Below are 22,885 nucleotides of genomic sequence, written 5' to 3'. Positions count from 1 at the left end.
TTAGTTCATCCATTTGTTCATTTGATTGTTTTTTCATTCAACTTCCGCTCCAAGTGCTATGGTTAGCATTAAGTTTACCAAGATGAAAAAAAATAGTCCTTGCCCTCAAGAAACTTACAGTCTTGTGGAGAGACAAATGTGCAAACATAACTTTTATTGATTATAATCAGTATGTCATATTACATGTCATGTATAAGGTGCAGTAAGAGCACAGAAGAAAAAGTGCCCAAGTATTCCTATTCTAAAGTTGTGGGGGAGAAATGTTAATACAGATGATGGTAAGAGTTATGAAGGCAACTGCGGGGGACAGAATTTATATAGAAGTCTGGGAAAACTTTTTTTTGGAGAAAGCAACATTTATGCTGACACTTGAAGGAGGAAGAGTTTTAAGATAACACCTTGTGTGTCTGAGGAACGCATGTGATTCAGAACTGCTTGAATCTAAAGTAGGAGTGTGGGCTAAAAGTTGCACATGAGGCTTGACTGGATGCAAGGGCCTAATTATTCATTAAATTGCCATGCAATTTTTGTTTGTGAGTTCATGTTCCTTAAAATTTTGTCTGTGGGATCTCTTTGAAGCCATGGAATATGGTTTTGTTTTACCACATAGTAGCATCATTATCAACTCAGGCCCACTATTTTTTATTTTTTAAAATAGCTTTATCAAGGTATAATTGGCATATAGTAAAGTACACATATTTGTACAGCACAAACTGATGAATTCTGATATATGTATATACCTGTGAAATCATCACCACAATCAAGATAGTGAACATATCCATCACCCCCTAAAATCTCCTTGTGCACCTTTGTAATCTCTCCCTCCTACTGCTTTCCACTGCCCCATCCCCAAACAGACACTAATTTGCTTTCTGTCACTATAGATTAGTTTGCATTTGCTAGAATTTTATATAAATGGAATCATACAGTATGTACTCTTATATATTTGGCTTTTTCCACTAAGCATAATTATTTTGAAAATCATTCATGTGTATTAGTGGTTCATCTCTTATTGCTGAGTAGTATTCCATTGACTGTGGAATTCCGTAGTATTCCATAGTTTGCTTATCCCCTTATCTGTTGAAGGATATCTTGTTTGTATCTACTTTTTGGTGATTATGAATAAAGCTGCTATAAACATTCAGGTACAGATTTTTGTGTGAACATAAGTTTTCAGTTCACTTGAGTAATACGTGGGAGTAGGATTGCTGAGTCAGATGCTAAGAGGGTGTGTTTATCAGAAACTGCCACAGTGCCTTCCAAAGTGACCACACCAATTTGCATTCCATCATCAGTGGATGAGTGTTTCTGTTGCTTCTTACCTTGCCAGCATTTGATAATTGTCAGAGTTTTTGATTTTCGTAATTCCAGTAGGTGTGTAGTGGTGTCTCATTGTGTTTTTTGTTTTTTCCTAATGGAAAATGATTTGGGGCATCTTTTCATATACATATTTGCCATTTGTACGTTCTCCTTTGGTGAAGTGACTGTTCAGATCTTTTATCCACTTTTAAAACTTGGGTGGTTTTCTTATTGTTGAGTTTTAAGAACTCTTTCTATATTCTGGATACTAGTTCTTTCTCAGATTTTTGTTTTGTGAAGATTTTCTCCCAGTTGTGGTTTGTTTTTTCATTCTCTTAACAGTGAAGAGCAAAATTTTTTTAACAATTTGCTCTTCTATGGGTTATGCTTTTGGTATCATATCTAAGAAATCTTTGATTTACACCAAGTCACAAAGATTTTCCTTTATGTTTTCTTTTAGACATTGTTATAGATACAGTTTTAGGTTTTACATTAAGGTCTGTGATCCATTTTGAGTTAATTTTTGTATGTGGTATGAGGTATGTATCCAAGTTCTTTTTTTTGCATATGGATATCTAATTGTTCTAGCACCATTTGTTGAAAAAGCTGTCCTTTTTCTTCTATTGCCTTTGTGTCTTTGTCCACGTCAGGTGTCCATGTATGCGTGGGCTTATTTCCGTAGTCTGTATTTTATCCATTGATCTATTTGTCTGTCTTTATATCAGTATTACATGGGTGATTTAGTACTGTATCTGAATATATTCATAATTTCTGACCCACATTTCTTTGTCATTCATGCACCAAAGTGCTAGTGTGAGTGTAGTGTTATAGAAACAACCTTGAATCTGGCATAAAGCAAGTACTCAGTAAATGATAGCTGTGAAGTGACAATCTAGTAATAGAGATAATGAATTCTATTAACCGTACAACTTCCTATGTTTATTACTATATTGTTAATGATTTGCAGTACCTGGTGAAAGGTAAAGATATATGTGTGCATGTGCACATGGTTATGGAAGTGTGTGAACAAAATAAAATTTGAGGTTTTTATGTTTAGCGAGTAATTCTCCATGTCCTAAGAGAAAGCATTGAACATTTTTTTAAAAATTAATTAATTATTTTTGCTTAGGTTGGGTTTTTGTCGCTGTGCGCGGGCTTTCTCTAGTTGCAGTACGCGGGCTTCTCATTGCGGTGGCTTATTTTGCTGCAGAGCACGGCCTCTATGCGCACAGGCTTCAGCGGTTGTGGCACACGGGCTCAGTAGTTATGGCTTGTGGGCTGTAGAGCGCAGGCTCAGTTGCTGTGGCGCATGGACTTAGCTGCTCCGCGGCATGTGGGATCTTCCCAGACCAGGGCTCAAATCCGTGTCCCCTGCATTGGCAGGCGGACTCTCAACCACTGCACCACCAGGGAAGTCCCAGCATTGAACATTTTAATTAGCAAAACTGTGGGAAAAATAATGCAGATTACATACAATCACAACAACAACTTGAAAACCAAGGGTATATTATTAGAAGCTTCATAGAGATGTGGGAAAGATCAAAGAAAATAAGAAATGTGGATATGAAAGTCATTATTTTTCCATTAAATTTCAAAGCCATGCTGAGTGCTTTGAGGGTTGAGGAAGGATGAAGATTAAGGGGGCTAGAGCTATAGTTTTCCCTCTGCAACCAGAACTAATTCTATGATCTAAATTAGGCCATCAGGAAAAGGTAGTAAATACAGGTAAATCAAGTAGGGTGGTTCCGGGCTTTCTACTCAGTTGAGCAGCTCCGTTTGGGGACACACCAAATATTCTTTTGATATTGGGTCACTTCTTTCAGTTGGATTTTTGCCACTAAAAAATGGAATCTGGGAATTCCCAGGCAGTCCAGTAGTTAGGACTCCTCGCTTTCACTGCCGAGGGCCCGGGTTCAATCCCTGGTCGGGCAGCTAAGATCCCACAAGCCCTGCGGCGTGGCCAAAAAAAAAATTCTGGAATCATTCTTTAATATGACTGCTTGTCCTTAGTTTCCACTAACTGTTTGAATTCCCCGCATTGCTGGATATGCATCAAATTGTCACTGACCTTCAGATACAGTTTTCGTTCTTCACTGGTGTGTGAGTTGGTGCGATAATGTAGAGTGTAATTCCCTAAATTAAATGCAAACTGCTATTTCAATTTGAAAAAGATTGTGGATCTTGTAATTTCTAATTCTTTTCTACAGGTTTGCCCATTTAGCAGCAGTAAAGCTATTGGAAGGACTACAGAAATATGATACAGATGATGAGAGTGAAATTGATGAAAATGATATTAAGTTTTTCATAAGACATGGTGTTGAGGGAAGCACTGATGCCAAGGATGATATAGGTCTCAGTGAGTCGGATAAAACAGATGCCAGAGGTAAGTGTGCCAACTCTTCCATGATTTTTCCTTTAAAAAATACCACAGATTTGGGAATTATTTTAAAGACAACTACCATCTACAAGGTAAAATACTTTGATATTTTTTGGGGAACCAGAACTAGTACAGATTTTTGTACTAGGGGTTGTTGAACATATAAAGAATGTGAGACATGATCTTTGTCCCTCAAAGAGGAAAGGGGTATTTTCCTGCCATATAACCCTGATTTCACTTCTCATGATATTTGTCAGAGAGCCGTGGTTCATATGAATGGATGAGAGGAACTGTTTCAATGGCACTCTTTCATAGAAGAAAGGTGAGAAGGATCTTTTTGAACGGAGGCTAACCAAAGCAGAGGCAGCTGTAGTAAAGTGAGCAGAGCTTGGCACTGGATTCAGACATCAGAGCTTCACCTCTTTCTAGCTGTGTTACTTTCTGAACCTTGGTTTCCTCATCTGTAAAAATGAGAATATTAACGTAATGTCATCCCACAGACTGCACTAGAGAATGGGAAGTGCCTAGAGGCTTAGTAAATGTCAATTCCCTTCCTCATGATCTCTGGAAAGTATTTTCAGTTATTCTGGCAGGAAAAACTAGTACCAAAACTGTATTGTCTGAGAAAAACTTCTAGTTCATGTCTAAATTTTAAAAAAAAATTATTTTTAAGAGCTCCCAGAACATCGTCAGGCAGAACCTCACGCTCCAGGTGATGGTAGAAGCCTCTTTCCTGGTGAATGCAACCTAAAAGATGCTGATATTAGGGGCTCCCAACAAGCAGCCCACCTGGATCACCCCACAGTGAGACTCAGAGTCAGTGATCCCTTCAGAATTTCCTGACAGCTTTATTTTAAAGAGCTTCACTGAGATATAATTCACATACCATTCAATTTACCCATTTAAGGTGTACAATTTAATGGTTTCTAGTATATTCAGATTTGTGCAACCATTATTACAATAAAATTTGTAACATTTCCATCACCCCCCAAAAGAAACCTCATACCCATTAATAGTCAATCCCCCTAACCTCTACCTTCTTCTCCCTTCCCCTCAAACCACCCCCCAATTAGGCAACTGCTAATCTACTGTCTGTCTCTATAGGTTTGCCTATTTGGGGCATTTCATATGAATGGGATGATACCATATATGGTTTTTTGTGACTGGCTTCTTTCACTTAGCACAGTGTCTTCAGGGTTTATGCACATTGTAACGTGGATCATTACTTCATAATTTATTCCTTTTTATTGCCAAATAATATTTTTGTATGGATATACCACATTTTATTTTATTTTTAATTTTTTATTTATTTTTTCCTAAATTTATTTGGCTGCACTGGGTATTAGTTGTGGCATGCAGTATCTTTGTAGCGGCATGCAAGCTCTTAGTTGCAGCATGTGGGATCTAGTTCTCTGACCAGAGATCACACCCGGCCCCCCTGCATTGGGAATGTGGAGTCTTAGCCACTGGACCACCAGGGAAGTCCCTATACCACATTTTATATATCTACTCGTCAGTTGTTGGACATTTGAGTTGTTTCCACATTTTGGCTATTAAGAATAATGCTGCTGGGACTTCCCTGGTGGTCCAGTGGGTAAGACTCCACACTCCCAGTACAGGAGGCCCGGGTTCGATCTCTGGTTGGGGAACTAGATCCTGCATGCCGCAACTAAGAAGTCCGCATGTTACAACTAAAGATCCCGCATGCCTCAACGAAGATCCCATGTGCCACAGCTAAGACCCGGCACAGCCTAAATAAATAAATAAATAAATATGAAAAAAAATAATGCTGCTATGAACATTTGTATACATGCTTTTTTGAAAATGGAAATGTATTTTCATTTCTCTTGGATATACACCTAGCAGCTGGAATTGCTGCATCATCTGGTAAAAATATGTCTAACATTTTGAGGAACTTTCAAGCTGTTATGCAAAATAGCTGCACCATTTTATATTCCCACCAACAATGCCTGAGGGTTCCAGTTTCTCCCCTTCCTTGCCAATACTCGTTATTGTTTGTCTTGTTAATAACTAAAACTGTTTTAATGAGTGTGTAGTGGTATCTCAGTGTAGATTTGATTGGTGTTTCCCTAATGAATAATGATGTTGAGTATCTTTTCATGTGCCCATTGATCATTTGTATATCTTTTGGAGAAATGTCTATTCAAATCCTTTGCCTATTTTTCAGCTGAGTTGTTTATCTTTTTACTATTGAGTTGTAAGAGTACTTGCAGATATAAGTCCCTTATATCTGCAAGTATAAGTATTTGCAGATACTTTCTCCTATTCTGTGGGTTGTCTTTTAACTTTTTTTTTAACATCTTTATTGGAGTATAATTGCTTTACAATGGTGTGTTAGTTTCTGCTTTATAACAAAGTGAATCAGTTATACATATACATATGTCCCCATATATCTTCCCTCTTGCGTCTCCCTCCCACCCTCCCTGTCCCACCCCTCTAGGTGGTCACAAACCACCGAGCTGATCTCCCTGTGCTATGCGGCTGCTTCCCACTAGCAATCTATTTTACGTTTGGTAGTGTATATATGTCCATGCCACTCTCTCACTTTGTCACAGCTTACCCTTCCCCCTCCCCATATCCTCAAGTCCATTCTCTAGTAGGTCTGTGTCTTTATTCCTGTCTTACCCCTAGGTTCTTCATGACCTTGTGTTTTTTTTTTTCTTAGATTCCATATATATGTGTTAGCATACGGTATTTGTTTTTCTCTTTCTGACTTACATCACTCTGTAAGACAGACTCTAGGTCCATCCACCTCACTACAAATATCTCAATTTCGTTTCTTTTTATGGCTGAGTAATATTCCATTGTATATATGTGCCACATCTTCTTTATCCATTCATCTGATGATGGACACTTAGGTTGCTTCCATGTCCTGGCTATTGTAAATAGAGCTGCAATGAACGTTTTAGTACATGACTCTTTGAATTATGGTTTTCTCAGGGTATATGCCCAGTAGTGGGATTGCTGGGTCGTATGGTAGTTCTATTTTTAGATTTTTAAGGAACCTCCATACTGTTCTCCATAGTGGCTGTATCAATTTACACTCCCATCAACAGTGCAAGAGGGTTCCCTTTTCTCCACACTCTCTCCAGCATTTATTGTTTCTAGATTTTTTTGATGATGGCCATTCTGACTGGTGTGAGATGATATCTCATTGCAGTTTTGATTTGCATTTCTCTAATGATTAATGATGTTGAGCATTCTTTCATGTGTTTGTTGGCAATCTGTATATCTTCTTTGGAGAAATGTCTATTTAGGTCTTCTGCCCATTTTTGGATTGGGTTGTTTGTTTTTCTGTTATTGAGCTGCATGAGCTGCTTGTAAATCTTGGAGATTAATCCTTTGTCAGTTGCTTCATTTGCAAATATTTTCTCCCATTCTGAGGGCTGTCTTTTCGTCTTGTTTATGGTTTCCTTTGCTGTGCAAAAGCTTTGAAGTTTCATTAGGTCCCATTTGTTTAGTTTTGTTTTTATTTCCATTTCTCTAGGAGGTGGGTCAAAAAGGATCTTGCTGTGATTTATGTCATAGAGTGTTCTGCCTATGTTTTCCTCTAAGAGTTTGAGAGTGTCTGGCCTTACATTTAGGTCTTTAATCCATTTCGAGTTTATTTTTGTGTATGGTGTTAGGGAGTGTTCTAATTTCATACTTTTACATGTACCTGTCCAGTTTTCCCAGCACCACTTATTGAGGAGGCTGTCTTTTATCCTAACTTTCTTAATGATGTCCTTGCCAGTGCAAGTTTTTAATTTTGATGCAATCCATTTTATCTATTAAAAAAATTTTTTTGCCTAAATTTCTTTTTTGTTGATTGTACTGAGAATTAGCAAGGACTTATTAGAACTGCAGAAGATGAACAGTTGATTTGTAGAATTTCAGTGTCTTCTGAAATTAGTTGAGTAGGAGATTTTTGTGAAGTGATCATTGTCAGTGAATCACAAAAATTTTTAAAGATGTTTAAGGAAAGACCAAGAACGAAGCTAGAACAGTTTCCTTCTGTGGTGTGTTTGACACAAATGCACTCTTGCACCCTTGCCATATAGTGAGGCTCTGGCTGGTGCCCAGCTGGGGTGCTTGCAGCTAGTGAAGGTACTATATATGAAGTCCTGTGCTATTTGACATGACTATTTAATTTTATTCCAGGGCAAAATCCAAAGGACTGGCCAGTCTCTTGGAATACTAGGTTTTGCCAGAGTGCCTACAGGGGACTGATTGGATTTCTTGTCATCACAGACTTCTTGGAACTGAGCCTCAATTCAGAGCATTCTTTAGTGAATTAGGTTTAGGGTCATGGCATCATAGAACCCCATTTGAGGTTTGACTCCTGGCTCAACATTCCTGTCACATGTCATCCAGCATCCAATCACCTTCAGTGACAAGGCCCCCACTATCACCCATGTGGCCCATTTCTACCTTTTGACAGGGGTAAATGTATAAGGCACTTATCATAGTGTCCTTCCCATCACAGGCACTCCACAAATACATGATAGCTCTTAACTTTTTTTCTTTTTTAACATCTTTATTGGAGTATAATTGCTTTACAGTGGTGTGTTAGTTTCTGCTTTATAACAAAGTGAATCAGTTATATATATATATATACATATGTTCCCATATTTCTTCCCTCTTGCGTCTCCCTCCCTCCCACCCTCTTAACTGTTTTTGTTGAAAAGTTTCGCCTTTGTTAAGATCTTTCTTCCTGGAACTAATCCCTATTAATCCTAGCTCTTACCTCTGATGATCCCATAGAACAGCCCTTTCAAAACATAGCCTTCAAATGTTAAAGAATTAAATAAACCATCACAATTCTTTCCATTTTATGTAACATTGAAAAAAAGATCCCCTCTACTTGTTTGCTATTAGTTATGGTGGATCCCAAACCTGTCTGCCCGTCAGAATTGTCTGAGGAGCTTTTACTAACTACTGATACCTGAATTTGTAGGACTGCTATGGGGCTCAAACATACACATTTTTAAAAAGTACCCCAGTTGATTCTGATGTATGTAGTTTGGAACCTGCAGCTCTAACCTATTGAGAGATAAATCAGAGTGGTGAGTGTCAGGGAGAAGAGGCTGTGATTTGCTAACCTGGTTGTAAAGCAGAGTTTCTCAGCTTCTGTGTTATTGACATTTTGGGCCAGATACTTACTTGTTGAGGGGGGCCCACCTGTGCATTTTAAGATATTTAGTAGCATCCTGAGCCTCTACATGCCAATAGTCTGTTTCCCTCCATCCCCCGAGGTTTAACAAGTAAAAGGTCTCCAGATATTGCCAAGTGTTCCTTGGAGGAGAAAATCACCCCAGGTTGAGAACTTGTACCACAAAGGCTAGAAAAAATCATGGTTTTGATAGCTGGAGAATAGCTCAAGGTAGCTCTTAACACACTTCTTTCTCAATATCCTCTTGCCTAGATATTACAAGTGACTAATCATAAAATTGGGGGGCTGGATTAGTTCTGATTTATCATAAATAAATCAAGCATATTTCAGTTTTTCTAATTTTCTGACATAAATAGATTGTGCATGGTCCTGTAATATATAACTAGTCCTAAAACACTGCTAGCCAGCTTCCCTCCCCTCCCCTCCCCTCCCCTCCCCTCCCTTTCCCTTCCTTTCCCTGGTATTAATAGTCATAACAGTGATATATCCTCCAACAGCAGGAACAGAATCCTCCATTTAGATATTTCACTGCTTGTTCACCCTAATACTCTGCTACTGATATGTGTCCTTCTATATAGACACCACCCTCCCTCCATCTCCTTCCCCGAACCATACAGACACTGACCATGCAGACACTGGCTTTAGAGGAAGAGTATGCTCCAGGACCAGCATCCTGTGAGCTCATGAGCTGTTATCTGTCTAAACTAGGTTCCTGTTCAACTCTGTCTTGCAGTGAGAGCTTATAAGAAAATTGTAGAATTGAGACACCTCCTGGAAATTGCAGAGAGCAACTATAAACACTTGGGAGGCATAACAGAAGAAGATCTAAAGCAGAAGAAAGAACAGCTTGAGTCTGAAAAGTAATGTCCTCATAACTTTGATGGTTTGTTTTTACTTACCTTTCTAAATGCCACGTGAGGGTTTGTTGATTAACAACTTATTTTTTCATCCCCACCAAAGGGTGTGAGTCTCCAACCTGTTTTCCTCCTAAGCCTCCAGATGGAGAAGGTGTTAAGATTTTTTTAAAATTGTGGTAAGGGACTTTCCTGGTGGCACAGTGGTTAAGAATCCACCTGCTAGTGCAGGGGACATGGGTTTGAGCCCTGGGACGGGAAGATCCCACATGCCGCGGAGTAACTAAGCCCGTGCACCACAACTGCTGAAGCCCGCGTGCCTAGAGCCTGTGCTCTGCAACAAGAGAAGCCACCGTAGTGAGAAGCCTGTGCTCCGCAACAAAGAGTAGCCTCCACTTGCCGCAACTAGGGAAAGCCTGCGCGCAGCAACAAAGACCCAACACAGGTCTTCGTTGTGGTGCCAAAAACTTGTGCACCAATTAAAAAAAAATTTTTTTTAATTTTTTAAAAATTAAAAAAAAATTGTGGTAAAATACACATAAGCATAACATATATCTTAACCACTTTTAAGGCAGAATTCAGTAGTGTTAAGTACATTCCACATTTTTGTACAACCATCCTCCAGAACTTTTTGTCTTGCAAAACTAAAATGCTAAGAAGAGTTCCTGTTTTCGTTTTTTTGTCTGTTTTTTTTTTTTTTTTTGCGGTACACGGGCCTCTCACTGCCGTCGCCTCTGCTCTTACGGAGCACAGGCTCCGGACGCGCAGGCTCAGCTGCCATGGCCCACGGGCCCAGCTGCACCGCGGCATGTGGGATCTTCCCGGACCGAGGCACGAACCCATATCCCCTGCATTGGCAGGCGGACTCTCAACCACTGCGCCACCAGGGAAGCCCCTTTGTTTTTTTGAGACCACAGTTACTTTGAGCTTTTCAACCAACACAGTCTCTAGCCATCCCTATCGAATTGGACTGCTTGCTCACAAGTCACCAACCTAGTCCTGTGTTCACGGACAGTGGCACCCCTCAGAACGCCTGCATATTCCCTCACTTTTCACTTCCTGCACCTGAAATTGGCTCTCGGTACATATGGTACCTCTCTAGTTAATTAATGGCTGCTGGGATAGAGGATGCCAAGTGCTTATTTCCTCCCACTGCCTCTTTGCTTGTCTCTGCTTTCCACAGTGGACAGGGAACACAGGGAGACAGGAGGGGAGACTTGTAGTTTAATCAGAACAAGGGTCTGTAAAGAGCAGTGCACATGGATTCTCTACTTCCCCTGCCCTTTCCTTTGGTTGGGTCTCTTTCCCTCATACTCTTAGAACCTCCTGTTTCTCTTGCATTCACCCTCTTCTGAATTTAATCTCAGTAAGAGGTCTGGTAAATGTATTCAGAGTAACATCTAAATCTTTGATAAGATGGGTACTTGGGAGTTTGAACAGAAGACAAAATCTTAAGCCAAAATACTCTGTCTCTTAATGGGATATTAGGCACTAGGAAGTTGTGGTAGACCAAAAAGAAATTTTCTTTTTTTTAATCAGGGGCCTCCTTGGTATCTCATAAGTGCTGTCCACTGCCTGCCTCTCTCTCTCTCTCTCTCTCTCTCTCTCTCTCTCTCTATATATATATATATATATATATATGTATGTAGGTATGTATATTTTGGCTGCATTGCACAGCATGCGGGATCTTAGTTCCTTGACCGGGGATTGAACCCGTGCCCCCTGCAAGGGAAGCGTGGAGTCCTAACCACTGGACCGCCAGGGAATTCCTGACTGCCTCTGTATTGATTAAAGTGTTTGAGATGTAGAATATTTTTAGTATTGGCCTCTGCCTAAGAACCTAGCCGAAAGTTCTTAGCTCCCTTGTAGTCTAGAAAAGTACTTCACAGTAGAGCAATTATTTCCTAGATAATGAGCTTTAAATTTTGTTCCCTTTACTTCTCTTCCAAGACATATTACTGTACTACTGCTAGGGATGCTTGTAGTACTTCTGAGCACTACTGTATGGTAGGCACTGTATAAGCCTCTTGTATATATTGTTTCATGCAGTCTTCACAGCTCCATTAGCTATTATCTCGGTACGTGGATTAGGAAACCAAGACTGAATTTACAAGTAACTCGCATGAAGTCACAAAGGGAGGACTAAGCGTGGGGGGTGGAGCCAGGATTTGTGTCTGAGTCTGTATGACTCCAAACCTATTATCCAAGGTCATTACAATTTTAATAATAGTCTTTAATGGAACGTTTAATTCTAATGTTCACATTTCAGTGTGAAATGGTTATTATATTGATGTAAGTCATTTGAGCAGGATTTTTTTTTTTATAAAGATTGCTTTAGGCTTTGTGCCAGATTGTAGTTTCTTATTAGCTGAGACTGCAGTGTTTCCTCTGAGTAAGCTTTACTTCTTCTCTAGTATGTGTTTCTCACTTTGTGTTGAGTACATCTGAAGACGTTTATTCTTTGGGTACAAACTCCTGATCTTATATCTAATTGTAAAGGAAACCTGGATAAGTATTAGTTTGAGAGATGTCCTTTTGCCTTTGTCGTTATTGATTGGTTAGATGAAACCCAGAATACAGCAAAACGTGGTTGTGTTATTCTGTCCTGGGGCTGATTTTCTCTTCTCATTTGCTGAATTCTAGGTTTCCACAGTTAATGTTCTTCTTTCCTATCTCCAACCTCAACCCCACTCACTTCCATACCAGGGCTACTACTGTATACTCTTAGATTGCCCTCCTTCAGACCTGACATCCAACTCAACATGCCTTGGGAGTTCTGGTGCCCTCACCATCCAGCAATAAGGCAGAAAGAAACCCTGGTTCCAGTCCTAGCATCACTTGTCTGGGTATATTTTAACATCTTCCTGATATGTTTCCCAACTTCCTGTCCCTGCTCCCTCACCCCCCATCCTCATCCCCTGCAGTCTGTTCATCATGCTAAAACCTAAGTCAGATAAATCTCACATATTGTTGACTGAAAGAAGCCAGGCACACAAATGAATATAATGTACAACTTCATTTACAAGCAGAGACAAAACTAATCTAACACGATAGGTATTCAGAAGTGTGGTTACCTCTGCGAAGTGAGGGTTGCCTGGGAAGGGCATGAAGGAACTTTCTGAGATGATGGAAGTATTTTGTATCTTGGTAGTCATGGTGGATGCATTAGTGGAAACTCATTGAATTGTTTAAACTAGATATTTGTGTAATTCACTCAAAGTAAATTTTACATCATTAAAAAAAACAAAGCTAAACAAAGCAAAAGACATTTAAGTTAGAGCATGCCGTTTCTCTGTTGAGATCCTCTAATGGCTTCCCATTTCACTCAGAGTAAAAGCCAAGTCCTTGTTGCGACTTACCAGGCCCTACTTGTTCTGGCTCCCTTTTACCTGACTACTCCAGCCACACTGGCTTCTTTCTTCGAGTTCACCACGTGTTCTTCTGCCTTAGGGCCTTTGCACTTGCTATTCTCTCTGTCTGGGATGCTCGTACCCCAGATGTCTACTTGATTATCTCTTATTTCCTTTTGGACTTTGCTCACAAGCCCCCTTCTCAGTAAGGCCTTCCCTGGTCATTGTATATGGGGTATTAACCCCCTCCTCAACAACATTTCTATTATTTTCTTGCTTTATTTTTTTCTCCCTTAGCATTTATCACCTTCCAACATACTTATATTTACTTACTTATATTGAAATACATGTATTTACTTATTTATTTTACTGTCTTCCACCACTGCTGCCAAGGTAGGCCCCACAAGGGTAGATGTGGCCTGTTTTGTTCACTGCTTTTATCTCCAGTATGTATAGATCAGTGCTGGCTCATAGTACACTCTCAGTATATATTTGTTGAAAAAATGCTTTCTTTGTTTTATTTGCCTTAAATATAATGTATATAATGTATGGATACTTTTCACTATTACCAAAAATAATTGCTAGTTGATATTGGAGATTGATTGAAACCAAATTTTTTTGACAGGACTATCAAAGAGCTGCAGGGCCACCTAGAGTATGAACGACTACGCAGAGAAAAATTAGAATGTCAGCTGGATGAGTATCGAGCAGAGGTGGATCAACTCAGGGAGATGCTGGAAAAAACTCAGGTTCCCAACTTTGCGGCTGTGGTTGGTATCCTTCTTAACACATTTATCTTTCTCAAGAAGTAGTATACAAGAGTAGCTAAGAGTACCAGCTTTGGAGGGGGCTATTTGGGTTTAAATCCTGGCTGCAGCCCTTTTTGGTTTGGACAAGTCATTTAACCTCTCTTTGCCTTATTTGTAAATTGGAGTTAATAACGTATTTTCTAGGAGTAAGGAGTAAAGGAATATACATATACACATACATATATATATATATATATACACACACATACATTACTCTATAAAACTATATACACATACATATGTGTCTATGTACCTACCTATCAGTTGGAATAGCAACCTGGTTCATATGTGTGCAGTAAGTTTTATTATTATTGTATCATGTAAGGAAAAAAATTTTATAAGCAGAGTAATCAATAAGAATTCTGAGACAGCTATGGAGTATGTATGTTTTAATTCTAAATATCCAAAATAAACTGCTCTAAAAAGAAACTGACATGAGAAACAGATAACAAAGAACAAATGAAGAAAAGCAGGTGGAGTATAGAAAATAGAGTGAAAGTGACAGCAAGAAACCCCCAGTGGTGCTTGCATTTCAGGCCATCCAGTCTCAGTAGAGCAGGCAGAAAGCTCACCAGGGAAACTTTGGCCCTCACTCTCTCCTGCTCTGAAGATGTGGCCTTTGTGGACAGTTCATGTGACATAGTGTAGAGATTCAGGTACGTTTCATATTTTCCTTCCATAGGGAATTTTTTTCTTCAGTCCTCGTGGGTAAGTTAATTTTGTTCCAGATCTACATCACCTCAAATATGATATATAATAAAAACTTCCTGGCTTCTTTTTATTTTGTACAAGGTAATCATTAGTCTCTTTAATAACCACTTAAAAAGTATTAATATATGTGCTTATTGTAAAATGTTAAAAACAGGGCAGATGCTCCTCCCCATATCAAGTTCCACTCTCCAGAGGAAGCCGCTATTAATGGTTTGGTCTCATATTAGACAACATTCTGTTCATCTGCAAACGTGTGTATTTCTGTATGCAAATTCACTTTCTCTGGGTTTTGGTATCTCACCAGTGCTTAATTTTCCAAGGGATAGAAATAATCATCATAATCCATTATCTTCATTTTTGCAGTGACCATCTTATACCACGTTTGGAGAGGCTGGCTGGGGCAGTCATGTGGTGTTGGCTAGCGGACATACACCTTTTATAAACTACCACTGACACTCCAGATCCGCTCCCTCTCCACCTTGTGGCAGGAACTCTGCCTATTCTAGTCTCCTCAGAGGCAAGAACATACATTGTTCTTCGCTAGCTAGCTGCCTAGATCTTTTGGAGATCACCCAAGCTGCACGCCTTTTGAGTCAATCCAGATTGATGGTCTACATAGAAAATTTTTGGTTTTTAGCTATTTAAAATTATTCTTTTCTTGCCCAGAAATGTCTGTTCCCAGGGTGGTTTGATGTCATACACTAATAGAGCACATCCTTCCTAAGACCTTGCTCTCTACCAACAATGTGTAGCTTTCAGGAGCGCTGACTCGAGGTCCCTGTACTCTGGGCCCATCGTTTTTCACGGTTTTTGCGGTAGGTTACACGAGTTTTTGTAAATGAGCAAATGTCACTGACCTCTAATGGCAGCTGCTTATTTTCTGTTCTGCAAAAGCTTCTGGGTCTCAATTTCCTCATCTTTAAAATGAGGATAACACCTACCTCATGGGATGGTATTGATGTTAGATGAAATACTGTGTAGAACTCCTGAGGTATTTTCTGTCTACTAGTATTCATGGTATTCTCCCTTCCTCATAGCCTTTTCTTTTTTTTCCTTTCTTTCAATTTTCTACATTTGAGTTGTATAAACAGTCAGTGGATAAATGTGTGTAGCCCTATGCATCTGAAAGGAGGAGGAATTAGTTTATTGTGGAGTCTAAATATGTAAAGTATAAATAGAATGAACTTTTGATTCAGTGCTCATTTATATAGAGGCTTCAAGAAGCTCTGACTAAATCTCTCCTGCCACCTTCTGGTAAGGACCTATGATTGCATATGACTTTTTCCCCTATGAAAGAATCTGCAAGAGCATAATTTTTAGCCAGAAAAAAAATTCCTAGGATAGTCTGACATAATGCACTTAAATAGGTTTTTTATAATAATAATAACTGGTTTTGATAATAATACATTTTTATAGTGCTTTCTCACATATTGTCTCAGCCTGCATTAACCCACTTCACCAGCCTTATTTTCTATTCTCCTACACATCGCCTACCTTTTCTGAACTTGCCCCACACTTTCCCACCCCCAAGCCTTTGCTCGTTTTGTCCTTATACTTTGAAGCCTTTTGTCAACTCTGCCTCTCAAAATCCTCTTTAGGAACCATCTTGTTCATCAACCTTGTCCTAACCCCCTTGACCACAAATGATCTGTCCTCCTTTCAGCAAGCACTTTGTACTGCTCTGAGGGCACCTCATCATTTGTATTATAGTTCAATTGGCTACTTTACACACAGCACTGAAAATTTAAATTCTGTGAGATCTAACTTGCCTTGATTAATAGCATCATCATCATCAACAGTTACTGAGTACTTGCTATGTGTTGCGCTCAGTGCCAGGAACTTTTTATCTGGCAGATGTTATTTTCTTCATTTTACAAATAACAAACCAAATCTCAGAGAAAATAAGGAATTCGCGTAAAGTCACACAGCTTGTTAGATGGGCAGCCATGATTTGAACCTAACTGCCTTAACCCCCTTTTAGTGACACTCGTTACTGCCAGTATAGCCCCTTTGCCCTTCCAGCTCACTCACTGTGCTTATGAGAAGATTTAGTTTGAAAAATTGGTCTTTAAAAATTTTTTTTAAAAGATGATGTTGGGGGTAGGAGTTTATTAATTTTATTTATTTATTTTTGCTGTGTTGGGTCTTCATTTCTGTGTGAGGGCTTTCTCCAGTTGTGGCAGGTGGGGGCCACTCTTCATCACAGTGCGCGGGCCTCTCACTATCGCGGCCTCTCTTGTTGCGGAGCACAGGCTCCAGACTCGCAGGCTCAGTAGTTGTGGCTCACGGGCCCAGTCGCTCCGCAGCATGTGGGATCCTCCCAGACCAGGGCTTAAACCCATGTCCCCTGCATTAGCAGGCAGACTCTTAACCACTGTGCCACCAGGGAAGCCCGGTCTTTAAAATTTTTGATGTTAGGTCTTCAAATAAGTGAATTTATTTATGAAAATTTAAATATAAAATTTATAGTAATTTGATAAAATGTTACTTATATTGGAATTATATACAGTAATTCAAACATTTATTTCAAGATATGTCTTAAATACAAAGTTGAGGTGATGAAGCTTCCAAAAGATAACACAGTGGGATATCTTTGTGACCTTGGGGTAGAAAAAAAATTGATAGATTCGACTTTATTAAAATAAGACTTCACTTTATCAAGGGCAACATTAATAAAGGCAAGCCAAAGAGTAGGAAAATATATCTCCTTCCTTATTTTCCTTCCTTCTATCCAAAAGCACAAAGAACTTACACAAACCAGTATGAAAAAGACAGACAACCCAGTAAAAAACCGGGCAAGACATGATCAGGCGCTTTACAAAATAAGATATACAAGTGGCCAATAAACGTGAAAGTGTACTCAGAAGTGTTACCAGAATTATTAGTTATCACAAATATAAATTAACACCCAACAAGATGTCAATATACCACCAAAATGGCTAAAACAATACAAAACAGACATTACCAAGTATTGATGGGGATGTGGAGCAAGTGGAACTCTTATTCACCACTGGTGGAGTGTAAATTGATTTTAAATCACTTGGGACAATTGTTTGGCCATATTGAGTACAGCTGAACATATATACATCTGTGACTCAGTTCCCAGTGCAATGAGTACATGTCTCTTGATGTACACAGATGGGCACCAAAAGACATGAACAAGAATATTCATATTAGCATTAGTATAAATATCCCCCAAACTGGATAAAAAATTCTATCAACAGTAAGAATAAATACATTTTGGTATAATCATACCATGGAATATTATAAAGCAATGGAAATGTATGAATTACTGCTCTACACATCACTATGGGTCAATTTCACAAACATAATGCTGAGCAAAAGAAAACTACAGTATGATACCATGCAGTCCCCAAATACGTAAAATAAATCAAGTTAATAGTGCCTGGGAGGAGGCAAATGGATGATTCTGGGATACAGGTAATGTTCAGTTTCTTGTTCAATTTCTTGATTTCAGTTGTGGTCACATTGGGTGTTTTCACTTTGTAAAAATTCATCACACTGTACACTTTTCGGGGTGCTCTTTGATAGGTGTATTGTACTTAAATAAAAATGTTTACTTAAAAAACGTAAACTAGATGGGAACTATAATAGCTTTGGTAGAGATGTCTGTCTACAGATTGATGCAGCACTGAACTCCTCATAGCTTCCATCTCCAAAACCAGTATCATTCGAGAAGTCGTTGGTCTAAAGCTTTGGGCCATGCTTGCTAATCAGGAACAGCCAACCTGGAACTGGTAATATTCTATGAATACTTCTGTGTTTAACTTACCCTTGTTTTCTATCTCTGCTGGGCTTCTCCCTGTCCTCTGACATCCTAGCCTGTGAGCCTGTAAGGGTCCTTGGAGCAATCTGAGGGCTTAAGTGAGTTTATCCAATCTGAGCTGTTAGTCTAAGGAAGTTCTAGAAGTTTGTGATTTCTCTCTCTCTATTGGTTACTGCTTTGACACTCTGATGAGAGACTGTTCTGGTAATCAAAGTGGGATTTATCTCCCTTTAGTTGTGTATGCTTCCCAAAACTTACCAGATTGCATGAAATTGTTTTAAAAACAAGAATTCCATATACCCAGGCAATAATTTGTAGACACATAACCTGTCAACAGTTTCACGCAGTATTATTAATCTCTTCAACAAACCTGTAAATTCTTTCAGATGGAAACCGGTTAGTATTTAAAATATATACATTTTCACATAGGGGTGGTGGTTTAATTTACACTTAGAATTGCTTTAGGTGTCTAAGCACCGCACCATGAATCATGTGTTTAATATCTCAGTATTGCAGTTCTCTTTTCCTGAGTTTGGGAGAAAACACATATTAGGGAGAAATATGTTTCTGTCTATAATTTATGATGAGGAAGAGGAAATGACTAATCTTGGTGAAGAATGTTCCCCCAATGCAGAAACTTCTGGAATTTGGAAGTTTGGAACTTTCAACGAACACTTACTGGAGGCCTGTTGAGTGCCAAGCACATATTTTCTTTTGAACTAGTTTATAGTAAGGCTTGCTTGGTTTGGTAGAACAACGTACATATTTGATGTTAGTAGATGCTTTGGTATTTGACCACTATTTCTAGAGTATTTGGGATTGTTTAAACTCCTTCAGGAGTTAGCATATATGAAAAGTAAAGGAAAGTAAATATTAACTGTTTCTGAAAGTCTGGTAACTCTATTAAGCACTAGAAAATTGGCTACCTCTGACAAGTAGCTTCCTCTCTTTTCCTACATTTTCTATATTCTTTCTCTAATTCTATCTATCTAGTTGGATGAGGTTAATAAACTCCTGCCCTACCTCAGTGTTCTTTCATAGACATTATTGCATTCATCCCCTAATGATCTTGAGGACCTCTTGAAAGCTGGGGAGTGAACTGAGCACCTCTTTTGTATCTGCTATTCCACCACAGACTCCTGAGTGGGAACCAGATCTCATTCCTTTTTGTGTACCTGTAGCACAGTATACACAGTATACAGTGTAGTTTTAGGAACTGAATGAGCAATTTTTTGCTGGAAGACAGGATGGAGGAATGGTTACAACATGAACTTTGGTGTTGGACAAAATTTGGATTTGAATCCTGCCATTTACTTAGTTTTGTGACCTTGGGAAAAGTTGATTAATGTCTTTGACTTCTGTCCTTGTATCTGTAAAATGTTGTTAATACAACCTATTTCACCTTGTTTTATATATAAAGTATGAAATACAGTGGGTACCATATGCTAAGCCCCAGTAAAAGGTTTGTTGTTCCTGGTCTTCAGACTGGTTGGTAAGCTTTTTCAAGAGAAGGGACCATCATGTTGCCCTGTGCTCACCAGTGCCTGGCCACTCTATGGGAGGGCCAGCAGATTCCCCATCTATTCCTCTCTCAAGGGGGAGGGAACGTGTGTGGTTCTGTTTTCCTGGGTGGTGGAAAAACAGCAGTTTGCTTCTATGTTCACACACTTCTATGAGTTAAGCTGACTGACCTCGTTAGCAAAGGTGTAGGTGGGAACACCTTGGGGAATCCTACCTCCAGCCAGGGGCTCTCCTGATAGACATGTGGCCTTGTGATGTTCCTGAAACTCCTGCATTCAGATCTCTCCTGCCCAACTGGGTGCAGAGCACTTTTCTGACTAGAAGAATTATTCAAAGATGACTGACATCTAGTGAGTATCCACTGTGTTTCTAGTCCTCTCTTACTCCTTCCCAGAGCATTTATTGAGAATCTTCTGTGCTAGGTACTGAGAGTACCACAACGGATGAGAAATATTCAGAAACAGTGTGTGGCAGGGCAAAGTGAAAGAGACAAGAGCAGTTGAGGGATGTTTTGTGAACAGAGAAGGAAATACAGGATCCAGGAAATGTGATTCCTAACAGAATGGGGCTTGCAAAGAATCCAGAGGATGCCATGCTAATGCTTTGTGTTATTTTGTTTAGTAATATGTTGTAAAATGTTGGTCTAAAATAGAAGCAGAAACAACAAGGTGTTCTGTGTGGGGGATGTATGAGGTAAAGGTAGTCTGATGAATCAGCACAATATGAACTGGTGCTTCTGATGTAAGTATTTACACACAATTCTAAAAGAAATGTAAACCAGAGTTGAAAATGTCATGGTTAAATTTTTTCTTTTGGAACAGTAACGTAGAAAGACGAAAATGTGTCTAGCATAGAAATCTTATTTGGTTCTCTTTTTCTTTGTAGGAAGATGACCCTCCTTGTGAGTCAAGCAAAGAGAAGAGGCGAGTGAAGAAAAAGGTGTCTTCTGGGGGAGTTTTTGTGAAAAGGTACTAATCAGTGAAATAACTTTAAATAAACCTGCTTGATTTTTCTTTTCTTTTTAAATTGATATAAATGTAAATCTATAAATTCTTCTCAGAATTACTCAGACATGCTGTCATTCCAATTCTGAAGGCAGAAATGTATAATGTCAAACGGATTAAAATTACATGGACTCAGTTGTATTCCCCCTCCCAATATATTTTTTATATATTTATGTAGGCAAGTCAAAACTCTAGATTTATGAGTAATTTTGCAAGTATTGACATAAACTTTACAATATAAGATAACACAGTAATCAAAAGGTCTAGTTATAAAGATTATTAGAAGTTCTATTATGGCTTCATAATAGAATTATATTTCTTTTACTTTCTGTAGAGTACTCTCTTACTAGTGTAGGTATAGCTTTTCTCCCAACTTTTCAAATGACTTGATTTTTTAAAAAAAATTTATTTTATTGAAGTATAGATATATAATGTTAATTTCTGCTGTACAGCAAAGTGATTCAGCTATACACACACACGTTCTTTTCCATTATGGTTTATCACAGGATATTGAATATAGTTCCCTGTGCTATACACTAGTATCTTATTTGTTTATCCATTCTATATTTAATAGTTTGCATCCCAATCCATCCCTCCTCCACCTTTCTCCTCCCTTGGCAACCACAAGTTTGTTCTGTGTTAGTGAGTCTGTATTTGCTTGGTAAATAAGTTTATTTGTGTCATATTTTAGATACCACATATAAGTGGTATCATATATGTCTTTCTCTGATTTACTTCATTTAGTATGAAGCAAATGTTGCTGCGAATGGCATTATTTCATTCTTTTTTATGGCTGAGTAGTATTCCATTGTGGATTTATACCACATCTTCTTTATCCATTCAGTTCTTTTTTTTTTTAACGGTATGCAGGCCTCTCACTGTTGTGGCCTCTCCCGTTGCAGAGCACAGGTTCCAGATGTGCAGGCTCAGCAGCCATGGCTCACGGGCCCAGCTGCTCCGCAGCATGTGGGCTCTTCTTCCCAGACCGGGGCGTGAACCCGTGTCCCCTGCATCGGCAGGCAAACTCCCAACCACTGCGCCACCAGGGAAGCCCTATCCATTCAGATCTTGATGGACACTTAGGTTGTTTCCATGTCTTGGCTATTGTGAATAGTGCTATGAACATAGGGGTACATGTATCTTTTTGAATTATAGTTTTGTCTGGGAATATGCCCAGGAGTGGGACTGCTGGATCATATGGTAGCTCTATCTGTAGTTTTTTGAAGGCACCTCCATACTGTTTACCACAGTGGCTGCATCAGTTTACATTCCAACTAACAGTGTAGGACAGTTCACTTTTCTCCAGACCCTCTCCAGCATTTGTTATTTGTAGATTTTTTTTTATTGTGTCTACATTTTTTTAACATCTTTATTGGAGTATAATTGCTTTACAGTGAGTGTTGTGTTAGTTTCTGCTATAACAAAGTGAATCAGCTATACATATACATACATCCCCATATCTCCTCCCTCTTGGGTCTCCCTCCCACCCTCCCTATCCCACCCCTCTAGGTGGTCACAAAGCACCAAGCTGATCTCCCTGTGCTATGCGGCTGCTTCCCACTATCTATTTTACGTTTGGTAGTGTATATATGTCCATGCCACTCTCTCACTTTGTCACAGCTTACCCTTCCACCTCCTCCTGTCCTCAAGTCCCTTCTCTAGTAGGTCTGCGTCTTTATTCCCGTCCTGCCCCTAGGTTCTTCATGACCATTTTTTTTTTTTAGATTCCATATATATATGTGTTAGCATATGGTTATTTGTTTTCCTCTTTCTGACTTACTTTACCCTATGACAGTCTCTAGGTCCATCCACCTCACTACAAATGTTGCCATTCTGACGGGTGTGAGGTGGTACCTCATTGCAGTGTTGATTTGCATTTCTCTAATGATTAGCGATGTTGAGCATCTTTTCATGTGCCTATTGGCCATGTGTATGTCAAATGACTTGAGTTTTAAAAAATCTGAACTTAGGAAACAAAGACAAGTAAGTAAGTTTTAGAA

At 39.1% G+C, this 22,885-nt stretch overlaps 1 protein-coding gene across 1 annotated transcript in view; it reads left to right on the top strand.

Moving 5' to 3' along the window:
• ANKRD42 (ankyrin repeat domain 42) overlaps positions 1-20,856 on the top strand; it is a 52,685-nt gene extending 31,829 nt beyond the window's left edge. Inside the window, exons 9-12 of the mRNA XM_065882592.1 lie at positions 3,507-3,682; positions 9,583-9,709; positions 13,679-13,823; positions 20,767-20,856. Of these exons, the coding sequence (XP_065738664.1) occupies positions 3,507-3,682; positions 9,583-9,709; positions 13,679-13,823; positions 20,767-20,856 (538 nt within the window). The remainder of the gene's footprint in view (positions 1-3,506; positions 3,683-9,582; positions 9,710-13,678; positions 13,824-20,766) is intronic.
• Positions 20,857-22,885: the final 2,029 nt, after the last annotated feature.

The sequence above is a fragment of the Phocoena phocoena genome, chromosome 8, assembly GCF_963924675.1.
Source record: "Phocoena phocoena chromosome 8, mPhoPho1.1, whole genome shotgun sequence".
Classification (NCBI taxonomy): Eukaryota; Metazoa; Chordata; class Mammalia; order Artiodactyla; family Phocoenidae; genus Phocoena; species Phocoena phocoena.
The sequence above is the reverse complement of the archived record's forward strand: the minus strand, read 5'-3'. Positions and strand labels throughout refer to the sequence as shown.